Source organism: Salvelinus alpinus, chromosome 18 (genome assembly GCF_045679555.1).
Source record: "Salvelinus alpinus chromosome 18, SLU_Salpinus.1, whole genome shotgun sequence".
Lineage (NCBI taxonomy): Eukaryota > Metazoa > Chordata > Actinopteri > Salmoniformes > Salmonidae > Salvelinus > Salvelinus alpinus.
Genome location: NC_092103.1, coordinates 37067472 through 37079956, shown reverse-complemented (window position 1 = coordinate 37079956; position 12485 = coordinate 37067472). Strand labels below are relative to the sequence as shown.

Sequence of the window (12485 nt, the reverse complement as noted above, 5' to 3'; positions counted from 1 at the left end):
ATTAATGAGTCAGAAAGGGAGTGGGGCCATTGCCCTTGAAACAGACTCATGAGACTGCTCTGGGGAGAAATGTCTGTTGTCTGCTGTCATTGTTGGTCTGAGAATTGCTCTTATCTCCCTTGTTGTCATGCTGCTTATTCTAGCTGTGGAGTGAGGAAGTGGACAAAGTAAGTATCACTTAGTAAGATTGGTGTTCAACAACACAGCCTAAAAAGGTCATAGGCATCTTTAGGTGTGTGTGTGTGTGTGTGTGTGTGTGTCCAGTGACCTCAAAGTATTTGGACAGTGAAACATTTTTTGGTTTGTTTTGGCTCTGTCAACTAAAACACTTTGTATTTGAAATGATACAATGACTATGAGGTTAAAGTACAGACTGTCAGCTTAAATTTGAGGGTATTATCATCCATATAGGTTTACATTATTTACCATTCATTTATTGGGTCATTTTGGAGTCACTTTTATTGTAAATCAGAATAGAGTGTTTAGAAACATATTCTATTTTTGTTTACAATAAAAGTGACTCCAATGCATTATCTACCATTAATTAATATTGGGCACAAAATCTGAAACGCAACCAAAACAAACAGCAAATGCATCCAACAAATTTGTAGAGTCACAAGCTTGATGTAGTCATTGCGTGCTATGAATATGGGACCAAATACATCACTTTTTACTACTTTAATACACATTAGTGAATTTGTCCCAATGCTTTTGGTCCCCTAAAATGGGGAGACAATGTACAAAAAGTGCTATAATTTCTAAATGGTTCACCTGATATGGAGGAAAATACCCTGAAATTAAAGCTGGAGTACAGACCCAAAAACGAAATAAATGTAATTGTTCCAATACTTTTGGAGCTCACTGTACATGCATGTGTGTGCATATACACTGAGTGTACAAAACATTAAGAACACCTGCTCTTTTCATGTCAGACTGAATCTAGGTAAAAGCTATGGTCCCTTATTGAAGTATCTTGTTAAATCCACTTCAATCAGTAGATGAAGGGTAGGAGACAGGTTAAAGAAGGATTTTTAAGCCTTGAGACAATTGATATATGGATTGTGTATGTGTGCCATTCAGAGGGTGAATGGGCAAGACAAAAGATGTAAGTGCCTTTGAACGGGTAATGATATTAGGTCAAATTTATTTCAATCAATCAAATTTATTTATGAAGCCCTTCTTACATCAGTTGATGTCACAAAGTGCTATACAGAAACCCAGCCTCAAACCCCAAACAGCAAGCAATGCAGGTGTAGAAGCACGGTGGCTAGGAAAAACTCCCTAGAAAGGCCAGAACCTAGGAAGAAACCTAGAGGAACCAGGCTATGAGGGGTGGCCAGTCCTCTTCTAGCTGTGCCAGGTGGAGATTATAACAAAACATGGCCAAGATGTTCAAATATTCATAGATGGCCAGCAGGGTCAAATAATAATACACAGTGGTTGTCGAGGGTTCAACAGGTCAGTGCCTCAGGAGTAAATGTCAGTTGGCTTTTCATAGCCGATCATTTGGAGTATCTCTACCGCTCCTGCTGTCTCTAGAGAGTTGAAAACAGCAGGTCTGGGACAGGTAGCGCATCCGGTGAACAGGTCAGGGTTCCATAGCCGCAGGCAGAACAGTTGAAACTGGAGCAGCAGCACGGCCAGGTAGACTGGGGACAGCAAGGAGTCATCAGGCCAGGTAGTCCTGAGGCATGGTCCTAGGGCTCAGGTCCTCCGAGAGAGAGAGAGAGAGAGAATTAGAGAGAGCATACTTAAATTCACACAGGACACCGGATAAGACAGGAGAAATACTCCAGATATAACAGACTGACCCTAGCCCTCCGACACATAAACTACTGCAGCATAAATACTGGAGGTTGAGACAGGAGGGGTCGGGAGACACTGTGGCCCCGTCCGACAATACCCCCGGACAGGGGAAAACAGGCAGGATATAACCCCACCCACTTTGCCAAAGCACAGCCCCCACAACACTAGAGGGATAACTTCAACCACCAACTTACCATCCTGAGATAAGGACGAGTATAGCCCACAAAGATCTCCGCCATGGCACAACCCGGACAGGAATATCACGTCAATGACTCAACCCACTCAAGTGACGCACCCCTCCTAGGGACGGCATGGAAGAGCACCAGTAAGCCAGTGACTCAGCCCCTGTAATGGTGTTAGAGGCAGAGAATCCCAGTGGAGAGAGGGGAACCGGCCAGGCAGAGACAGCAAGGGCGGTTCGTTGCTCCAGTGCCTTTCCGTTCACCTTCACACTCCTGGGCTAGACTACACTCAATCATAGGATCTACTGAAGAGATAAGTCTTCAGTAAAGACTTAAAGGTTGAGACCGAGTCTGCATCTCTCACATGGGTAGGCAGACCATTCCATAAAAATTGAGCTCTATAGGAGAAAGCCCTGCCTCCAGCTGTTTGCTTAGAAATTCTAGGGACAGTAAGGAGGCCTGCGTCTTGTGACCGTAGCGTACATGTAAGTATGTACAGCAGGACCAAATTGGAAAGATCGGGTAGGAGCAAGCCCATTTAATGCTTTGTAGGTTAGCAGTAAAAACTTGAAATCAGCCCTTTCCTTAACAGGAAGCCAGTGTAGAAAGGCTAGCACTGGAGTAATATGATCACATTTTTTGGTTCTAGTCAAGATTCTAGCAGCCGTGTTTAGCACTAACTGAAGTTTATTTAGTACTTTATCCGGGTAGCCGGAAAGTAGAGCATTACAGTAGTCTAACCTAGAAGTGACAAAAGCATGGATTAATTTTTCTGCATCATTTTTGGACAAAGTTTCTGATTTTTGCATTGTTACGTAGATGGAAAAAAGCTGTCCTTGAAACAGTCTTGATATGTTCGTCAAAAGAGAGATCAGGGTCCAGAGTAACGCCGAGGTCCTTCACAGTTTTATTTTAGACGACTGTACCACCATCAAGATTAATTGTCAGATTTAACAGAAGATCTCTTTGTTTCTTGGGACCTAGAACAAGCATCTCTGTTTTGTCCAAGTTTAAAAGTAGAACATTTGCAGCCATCCACTTCCTTATGTCTGAAACACTTACAGGGAAGGCAATTTTGGGGCTTCAACATGTTTCATCGAAATGTACAGCTGTGTGTCATCCGCATAGCAGTGAAAGTTAACATTATGTTCCCGAATGACATCACCAAGAGGTAAAACCTAAAACGGAACCGTGAGGAACACTGAAATGTACAGTTGATTTGTCAGAGGACAAACCATCCACAGATACAAACTGATATCTTTCCCAGTGATAAGATCTAAACCAGGCCAGAACTTGTCCGTGTAGACCAATTTGGGTTTCCAATCTCTCCAAAAGAATGTGGTCATCGATGGTATCAAAAGCAGCACTAAGGTCTAGGAGCATGAGGACAGATGCAGACCCTCGGTCTGATGCCATTAAAAGGTAATTTACCACCTTCACAAGTGCAGTCTCGGTGCTATGATGGGGTCTAAAACCAGACTGAAGCGTTTCGTATACATTGTTTGTCTTCAGGAAGGCAGTGAGTTTTTCTAACCTTTTTGTAGAAGAATGGGAGATTCGATATAGGCTATTTTCTGGGTCAAGGTTTGGCTTTTTCAAGAGAGGCTTTATTACTGCCACTTTTAGTGAGTTTGGTACACATCCGGTGGATAGAGAGATGTTTATTATGTTCAACATAGGAGGGCCAAGCACAGGAAGCAGCTCTTAAGGTAGTTTAGTTGGAATAGGATCCAGTATGCAGCTTGAAGGTTTAGAGGCCATTACTATTTTCATCAATGTGTCAAGCGATATAGTACTAAATAGTACTAGTGTCTCCCTTGATCCTAGGTCCTGGCAGAGTTGTGCAGACTCAGAACAACTGAGCTTTGGAGGAATACGCAGATTTAAAGAGGAGTCTGTAATTTGCTTTCTAATGATCATGATCTTTTCCTCAAAGAAGTTCATGAATGTATCACTGCTGAAGTGAAAGCCATCCTCTCTTGAGGAATGCTGCTTTTTAGTTAGCTTTACGACAGTATCAAAAATAAATTTTGGATTGTTCTTATTTTCCTCAATTAAGTTGGAAAAATAGGATGATCGAGCAGCAGTGAGGGCTCTTCGATACTGCACGGTATTGTCTTTCCAAGCTAGTCGGAAGACTTCCAGTTTGGTGTGGCACCATTGCCGTTCCAATTTTCTGGAAGCTTGCTTCAGAGCTCGGGTATTTTCTGTATACCAGGGAGCTAGTTTCTTATGACAAATGTTTTTTGTTTTTAGGGGTGCGACTACATCTAGGGTATTGTGCAAGGTTAAATTGAGTTCCTTAGTTAGGTGGTTAACTGATTTTTGTCCTCTGACGTCCTTGGGTAGGTGGAGGGTGTCTGGAAGGGCATCTAGGAATATTTGGGTTGTCCGAGAATTTATAGCATGACTTTTGATGATCCTTGGTTGGGGTCTGAGCAGATAATTTGTTGTGATTGCAAACGTAATAAAATGGTGGTCCGATAGTCCAGGATTATGAGGAAAAACATTAAGATCCACATTTATTCCACGGGCCAAAACTAGGTTCAGAGTATGACTGTGGCAGTGAGTAGGTCCGGAGACTAGTTGGACAAAACCCACTGAGTCGATGATGGCTCCGAAAGCCTTTTGGAGTGGGTCTGTGGACTTTTACATGTGTATATTAAAGTCACCAAAAATTTGAATATTGTCTGCCATGACTACAAGGTCCGATAGGAATTCAGGGAACTCTGTGAGGAACACTGTATATTGCCCAGGAGGCCTGTAAACAGGAGCTATAAAAAAAGTGATTGTGTAGGCTGCATAGATTTCATGACTAGAAGCTCAAAAGACGAAAACGTCATTTTTTTTTTTTGTAAATTGAAATTTGCTATCATAAACGTTAGCAACACCTCCGCCTTTGCGGGATGAGCGGGGGATATCGTCACTAGTGTAACCAGGAGGTGAGGCCTCATTTAACACAGTAAATTCATCAGCCTTAAGCCATGTTTCAATCAGGCCAATCACATCAAGATTATGATCAGAGATTAGTTCATTGACTATAACTGCCTTGGAAGTGAGGGATCTAACATTAAGTAGCCCTATTTTGAGATGTGAGGTATCACAATCTCTTTCATTAATGGCAGGAATGGAGGAGGTCTTTATTCCAGTGAGATTGCTAAAGCGAACACCGCCATGTTTAGTTTTGCCCAACCTAGGTCGAGGCACAGACACGGTCTCAATGGGGATAGCTGAGCTGACTACACTGACTGTGCTAGTGGCAGACTCCACTAATATGGCTAACAGCCTGCTGCCTGGTGCAGTAGGTGCCAGCTGCACCGGTTTGTGTCAAGAACTGCAACGCTGCTGGGCTTTTCACGCTCAGTTTCCCATGTGTATCAAGAATGGTCCACCACCCAATGAACATCAAGCCAACTTTATACAACTGTGGCAAGCATTGCAGTCAACATGGGCCAGCATCCTTGTGGAGTCAACATGTGCCAGTAGTTTCCTGTGTGTATCAAGAATCCAGCCAACTTGACACAACTGTGGGAAGCATTGAAGTTAACATGAGCCAGCACCCCTGTGGAAAACTTTCGACACCTTGTAGAGTCCATGCCCTGACGAATTGAGGCTGTTCTGAGGTCAAAAGGGGGTGCAACTCAATATTAGGAAGGTGTTCCTAATGTTTTGTACACTGTGTCTACTGTAGGACTCTGGTAAAAAAGTAGTGCACTTTGTAGGAAATAGGGTGCCATTTGGGTCCCTCCTCCTCTGCACAGATGGGCACTAAACACAATTAGCCCTCCTACCCCAGTTTACCTTGCCTAAATCATTACCGTCCCAAATCTGATTTGAGACGTGCACACAAGTCTCTTCAACTAATCTTGGTTACCCAGAAGTAAAATTCTTGTAAAAAGTTGTAACTTCCAGTTTAATCTGTCCACGAGAGATTACTCAACTAACTTTCGTGCAACACCTCAAATGAATTTGACATCAATGACACTATTTATTCTGATAGGGGGGGGGGGGTGCAACTCAATATTAGGAATGTGTACTTAATGTTTTGTACACTCAGTGTATGTGGGTGTTCATGTGGTCTCTCCCCTCTTCTCCTATAGGCGGAGCAGGAGCTGCGTGTGGCTCAGACAGAGTTTGACAGACAGGCCGAGGTCACCCGGCTGCTACTGGAGGGCATCAGCAGTACACACGTGAGTCCAGAGACATCACACACACACTAGTCACGGAAAGCCCAGACCTAGGGAAACAGCACTAGGTCTGGGGAGGATGCTGGATCAGGGGTAGAGATCAGGGGTAGCTCTACTCCAGTAAAGCAGTCAAACAAACAAAAAAGCAGGTTCTAACCAGTTCTCACAACCTATGTTTTTTTTTTTTTTTTTTTCACCTTTATTTAACCAGGTAGGCTAGTTGAGAACAAGTTCTCATTTGCAACTGCGACCTGGCCAAGATAAAGCATAGCAGTGTGAACAGACAACACAGAGTTACACATGGAGTAAACAATAAACAAGTCAATAACATGGTAGAAAAAAAAGAGAATCTATATACAATGTGTGCAAAAGGCATGAGGTAGGCAATAAATCGAATAATTACAATTTAGCAGATTAACACTGGAGTGATAAATCATCAGATGATCATGTGCAAGAAGAGATACTGGTGTGCAAAAGAGCAGAAAAGTAAATAAATAAAAGCAGTATGGGGGGTGAGGTAGGTAAATTGGGTGGGTAGTTTACAGATGGACTATGTACAGCTGCAGCGATCGGTTAGCTGCTCGGATAGCAGATTTTTAAAGTTGTTGAGGGAGATAAAAGTCTCCAACTTCAGAGATTTTTGCAATTCGTTCCAGTCGCAGGCAGCAGTGTGTCTAAGATGGGTGAGTGATTAGATCTTCAGAGCCTAAACAGATGGGAGAAGTATTCAGACAATTTTGCTCCAACAAATATAAACTATAATGTTGCGGTTTAGTAACAATCATTGTGAAAACCATTGAATGTGTGAAACCAGGCTTTTGGAGGTACAACTTGTTTCTTGTCTTTCCCTGGTAGGTCAACCACCTGCGCTGCCTGCATGAGTTTGTGGAGGCCCAGGCTACATACTATGCCCAGTGCCACCAGTACATGCAGGAGCTGCAGAAAGAACTGAGCAGGTGAGCACTTTACTAAGGAGGTTGGATGAATCATCACCCTTATGAGTGGGTTGAAGTGGCTTTGTTTACATACATGGGAAAATTCTTCAACATTTCCCTTTTTTCTCTCTGCTGGCAGTGCTAACAGCGATACGTAAGTAACTAGTGTTGTTGTTGATAGTGTTGTTTGTTGTGTTGAGTTTCTGTTTTAAGAGTGATTTGTGCGTATTTGTGAATACAGTGCCTTCAGAAAGTATTCACACCCCTTGATTTTTTAATACAAATTTGTTGTGTTACAGCTTGAATTTAAAATAGATTCAAATGTGTCACTGGCCTACATACAATACCCTCATAATGTCAAAGGGGAATTATATTTTTCAATATTTTTACAAATTAATTAAAAATGAAAAGCTGAAATGTCTTTAGTCTAAATATTCAACCCCTTTGTTATAGCAAGCGTAAATAAGTTCAGGAGTCAAAATTTCACATAATAAATTGCATGGACACACTCTGTGTGCAATAATAGTGTTTAATATGATTTTGACTACCTCATCTCTGTACACCACACATACAATTGTCTGTAAGGTCCCCAAGTCAAGCAGTGAATTTCAAACACAGATTTAGCCACTATGATCAGGGAGGTTTTCCAAAGCCTCGCAATGAAGGGCACCTTTTGGTAGATGGGGAAAAAATACAAAAATAAACAGACATTGAATATCCCTTTGAGCATGGTGTAGTTATTAATTACACTTTGGATGGTGTATCAACACACCCACTGTGTATCAACACACCCACTACAAAGATACAGGCATCTTTCCTATCTCCGTTGCCGGAGAGGAAGGAAACTGCTCAGGAATTTCCCCATGAGGCCAATGTTTACCTTTTAAACAGTTAGTGTTCAATGGCTGTGATAGGAGAAAACTGAGGATGGCTCAACACCATTGTAGTTACTCCACAATACTTACCTAATTAACAGAGGGAAAAGAAGGAAGCCTATTCAGAATAAAAATATTCCAAAACATGCATCCTGTTTGCAACAAGGCACTATAGTAATAATGCAAAAAATGTGGCAAATTAATTAACTTTTTGTCCTGAATACAAAGTGTTATGTTTCGGGCAAATCTAATACAACATTTTACTAAGTACCAGTGGCGATCGGTGCCGTTTTAAGATGAGGGAGGACGATAATTATTTTAATGAGCATGGCCTTATTTAATTTTTTTACAGCATGTTAAATCATGGTCATTCATATTCCATTCACCCAGATCAATGTAACATCTATAGGTTTAGGCTACTACCTGTATAAAATGGCGCCGGGAAGAAATGGCAGCAGTTTTATGGGCGCCTAACCAATTGTGCTATTATGTGTGTGTTTTTTTGCATTATTTGTAACTTATTTTGTACAAAATGTTTCTGCCACCGTATCTTACTGCAAAAAAAAGCTAATGGATATCAGGACAGCGATCACTCACCTCGGATTAGACAAAGATTTTTTGTTTGAAGGAAATATGCAAACAGGAAACCACTTACCCAGAGGCGGTGCTCCTAGTGGCCGGGGACTTTAATGCAGGGAAACTTAAATCAGTTTTACCTAACCTTCTATCAACATGTTAAATGCGCAACCAGAGGGAAAAACATTCTAGATCACCAGTAATCCACACACAGAGACGCATACAAAGCTCTCCCTCGCCCTCCATTTCGTAAATCTGACCACAATCATATCCTCCTGATTCCTGCTTACAAGCAAAAATTAAAGCAGCAACCACCAGTGACTCGGTCTATAAAAAAAAAAGTGGTCAGATGAAGCAGATGCTAAACTACAGGACTGTTTTGCTATCACAGACTGGAACATGTTCTGGGATTCTTCCCATGGCATTGAGGAGTACACCACATCAGTCATTGGCTTAATCAATAAGTGCATCGAGGACGTCGTCCCCATAGTGACTGTACATACATACCCCAACCAGAAACCATGGATTACAGGCAACATTCGCACTGAGCTAAAGGGTAGAGCTGCCGCTTTCAAGGAGCAGGACTCTAACCCGGAAGCTAATAAGAAATCCTGCTATGCCCTCTGACGAACCATCAAACAGGCAAAGCGACAATACCGGGCTATGATTGAATCATACTACATCAGCTCCAACGCTCGTCGGATGTGGCAGGGCTTGCAAACTATTAGACTACAAAGGGAAACACAGCCGTGAGCTGCCCAGTGACACGAGCCTACCAGAGGAGCTAAATCACTTTTATGCTCGCTTCGAGGCAAGTAACACTGAAACATGCATGAGAGCATCAGCTGTTCCGGATGACTGTGTGATCACACTCTCCGTAGCCGTAGCTTAAACTGGTCAACAGTCACAAGGCCGCGGGGCCAGACGGATTACCAGGACGTGTGCTCCAGGCATGTGCTGACCATCTGGCAGGTGTCTTCACTGACATTTTCAACATGTCCCTGATTGAGTCTGTAATACCAACATGTTTCAAGCAGACCACCATAGTCCCTGTTCCCAAGAACACTAAGGCAACCTGCCTAAATGACTACCGACTAATGCCCTTTCCCACCTGGACAAAAAGAACACCTACGTGAGAATGCTATTCATTGACTACAGCTCAGCGTTCAACACCATAGTACCATCAAAGCTCATCACTAAGGATCACTGGATCCTGGACTTCCTTACAGACCGCCCCCAGGTGGTAAGGGTAGTTAGCAACACATCCGCCACGCAGATCGTCAACACTGGAGCCCCTCTGGGGTGTGTGCTCAGTCCCCTTGCAGACGAGACGGCATGTAGGGATGTCCGAGACCTGGCTGGGTGGTGCCAGTATAACAACCTATCCCTCAATGTAATCAAGACAAAGGAGATGATTGTGGACTACAGGAAAAGGAGGACCGAGCACGCCCCCATTCTCATCGACGGGGCTGCAGTGGAGCAGGTTGATGTCCACATCACCAACAAACTAGAATGGTCCAAACACACCAAGACAGTTGTGAATAGTGCACGACAAAGCCTATTCCCCCTCAGGAAACTAAAATGGGTCCTCAGATCCTCAAAAGGCTCTACAGCTGCAACATCGAGAGCATCCTGACTGGTTGCATCACCGCTTGGAATGGCAACTGCTTGGCCTCCGACTGCAAGGCACTACAGAGGGTAGTGAGTACGGCCCAGTACATCACTGGGGCTAAGCTGCCTGCCATCCAGGACCTCTACACCAGGCGGTGTCAGAGGAAGGCCCTAAAAATTGTCAAAGACCCCAGCCATCCCAGTCATAGACTGTTCTCTCTACTACCGCATAGCAAGCGGTACCGGAGCGCCAAGTCTAGGACCAAAAGGCTTCTCAACAGCTTTTACCCGGACTATTTGCATTGTCCTGCCCCCCCAACCCCTCTTTTACGCTGCTGCTACTCTGTTTATCATATATGCATAGTCACTTTAACCATACCTACATGTACATACTACCTCAATTAGCCTGACTAACCGGTGCCCCCGCACTTTGGCTACCCGGAATATCTGCATTGTGTCCCGCCACCCGCCAACCCCTCTTTTACGCTATTGCTACTCTGTTTATCATATATGCATAGTCACTTTAACCATACTTACATGTACATACTACCTCAAATAGCCCGACTAACCGGTGCCTGTATATAGCCTTGCTACTGTATATAGCCTCGCTACTGTTATTTTTCACTGTCTTTTTGCTATTGTTTTTATTTCTTTACTTATCTATTGTTCACCTAATACCTTTTTTTAACTTAAAAATTGAACTGTTGGTTAGGGCCTGTAAGTAAGCATTTCACTAAGGTGTACGTCGTATTCGGCGCACGTGAAAAATAAACTTTTGATATGATTTACATGATACAACATTTTTCCCTATACCCATCATGAGGTTGCTGAAACCTAGCCTATGAATGAAAGTTTACAATGTAGATGCACAGGTCGAGAGACATTTTTGTAATCAAGGTGACAGACATTGACACATTCAATACCGCCTTGCACAATATTGCCTGCATCTAGCTGATCTAGGGTGTAATCATTAGTTCAACAGTTGCAAACGAGAGTTTCTATTGGACACATTCAGTTATGTTTATCCCCGTTTCATTCCGTTTGCTTCCATTTTAGAAAGGTTTTTCAACAGAATCGGGGCAATGAATCACTGACCCTGATCACACGCAAACACTGTTCACTTTCATAGCAGCCATATACAAACAGTATGATCCCTTTGATCATTGGATAATTCCTGCTCGCATCTACGTGCTCTCCTCCTCTTACCTTTTCCATTGACTTGTGGACTTCAGTGCACAACACATAAGCTGTCTGTGGCCAAACTTTCATATCATAACGGCTAACTGCTACACACAGCCTACATCGTTGTCACAATTTTAGCTGAGGTTAAGTCAACATAGCTACTAGAACTAACGTGTTAGTAAACCCGTTACAATCATGCAGTACAGTGTATAGTTAGCAAGCAGTTTAGCAGTTACACCGGCAGGCCCCGGTGGCAATAAATTAAATAAACCAAAAGGTTACCTTGACTTGGAAGAGTTCCAGTGTTGGATAACCATAGCTAGCTAGGTAACACAGCATGACCTTCATTACAAATCAGTGCGTTTTAATCAATTATTTGGTGAAGTGAATATATTTAGCATAGTTTTATCTAAAATGCATATTTTTTTTTTTTTATATTTCACTATTTAAAATTTTCTGAAATTCACTGAGGGGCCTCCACTCCTGTGTACCACTCTCCTTATTTTTAAGCATAATGGTGGCTGCATCATGTAATGGGTATGATTGTAATCGTTAAGGACCGGGGAGTTTTTCAGGATAAAGAAATTGAATGGCGCTAAGCACAGGCAAAATCCTACAGGAAAACCTGGATCAGTCTGCTTTCCACCAGACACTGGGAGATGAATTGACCTTTCAGTAGGACAATAATCTAAAACACAAGGACAAATCTACACTGGAGTTTCTTACTAAGAAGATAGTGAATGTTCCTGAGTAGCTGAGTTACAATTTTGACTTAAATCTACTTGAAAATCTATAGCAATACCTGAAAATGGTTGTCTAGCAACAATCAACAACCAATTTGACAAAGCTTGAATGATTTGTTTAAGAATAATGGCAAATGTTGCACAATCCAGGTTTGGAAAGCTCTTAGACTTACCCAGAAAGACTCACAGCTGTAATCGCTGCCAAAGGTGCTTCTACAAAGTATTTACAAATATTTACAAATATCTCATTTACTTACGTAAATGAGATATTTCTGAATTTCATTTTCAAAACATTTTCAAAGATTCAACAACAAAAAATTGTACTTTGCAATTATGGGGTATTGTGTATAGATGGGTAAAACAAAAAATCCTTAATCCAATTTGAATT

At 42.4% G+C, this 12485-nt stretch overlaps 1 protein-coding gene across 9 annotated transcripts in view; it reads left to right on the top strand.

Moving 5' to 3' along the window:
- Window positions 1–12485, top strand: part of sh3glb2b (SH3-domain GRB2-like endophilin B2b) — a 46224-nt gene that overhangs the window by 22778 nt on the left and 10961 nt on the right. For 3 of the 9 annotated variants that reach the window (XM_071351188.1, XM_071351184.1, XM_071351182.1), the window contains 4 exons: window positions 144–167; window positions 6089–6178; window positions 7031–7131; window positions 7250–7264. In XM_071351188.1, coding sequence (XP_071207289.1) covers window positions 144–167; window positions 6089–6178; window positions 7031–7131; window positions 7250–7264 — 230 coding nt within the window. The remainder of the gene's footprint in view (window positions 1–143; window positions 168–6088; window positions 6179–7030; window positions 7132–7249; window positions 7265–12485) is intronic. The other 6 variants (XM_071351189.1, XM_071351186.1, XM_071351185.1 and 3 more) reach the window with 3 other exon arrangements.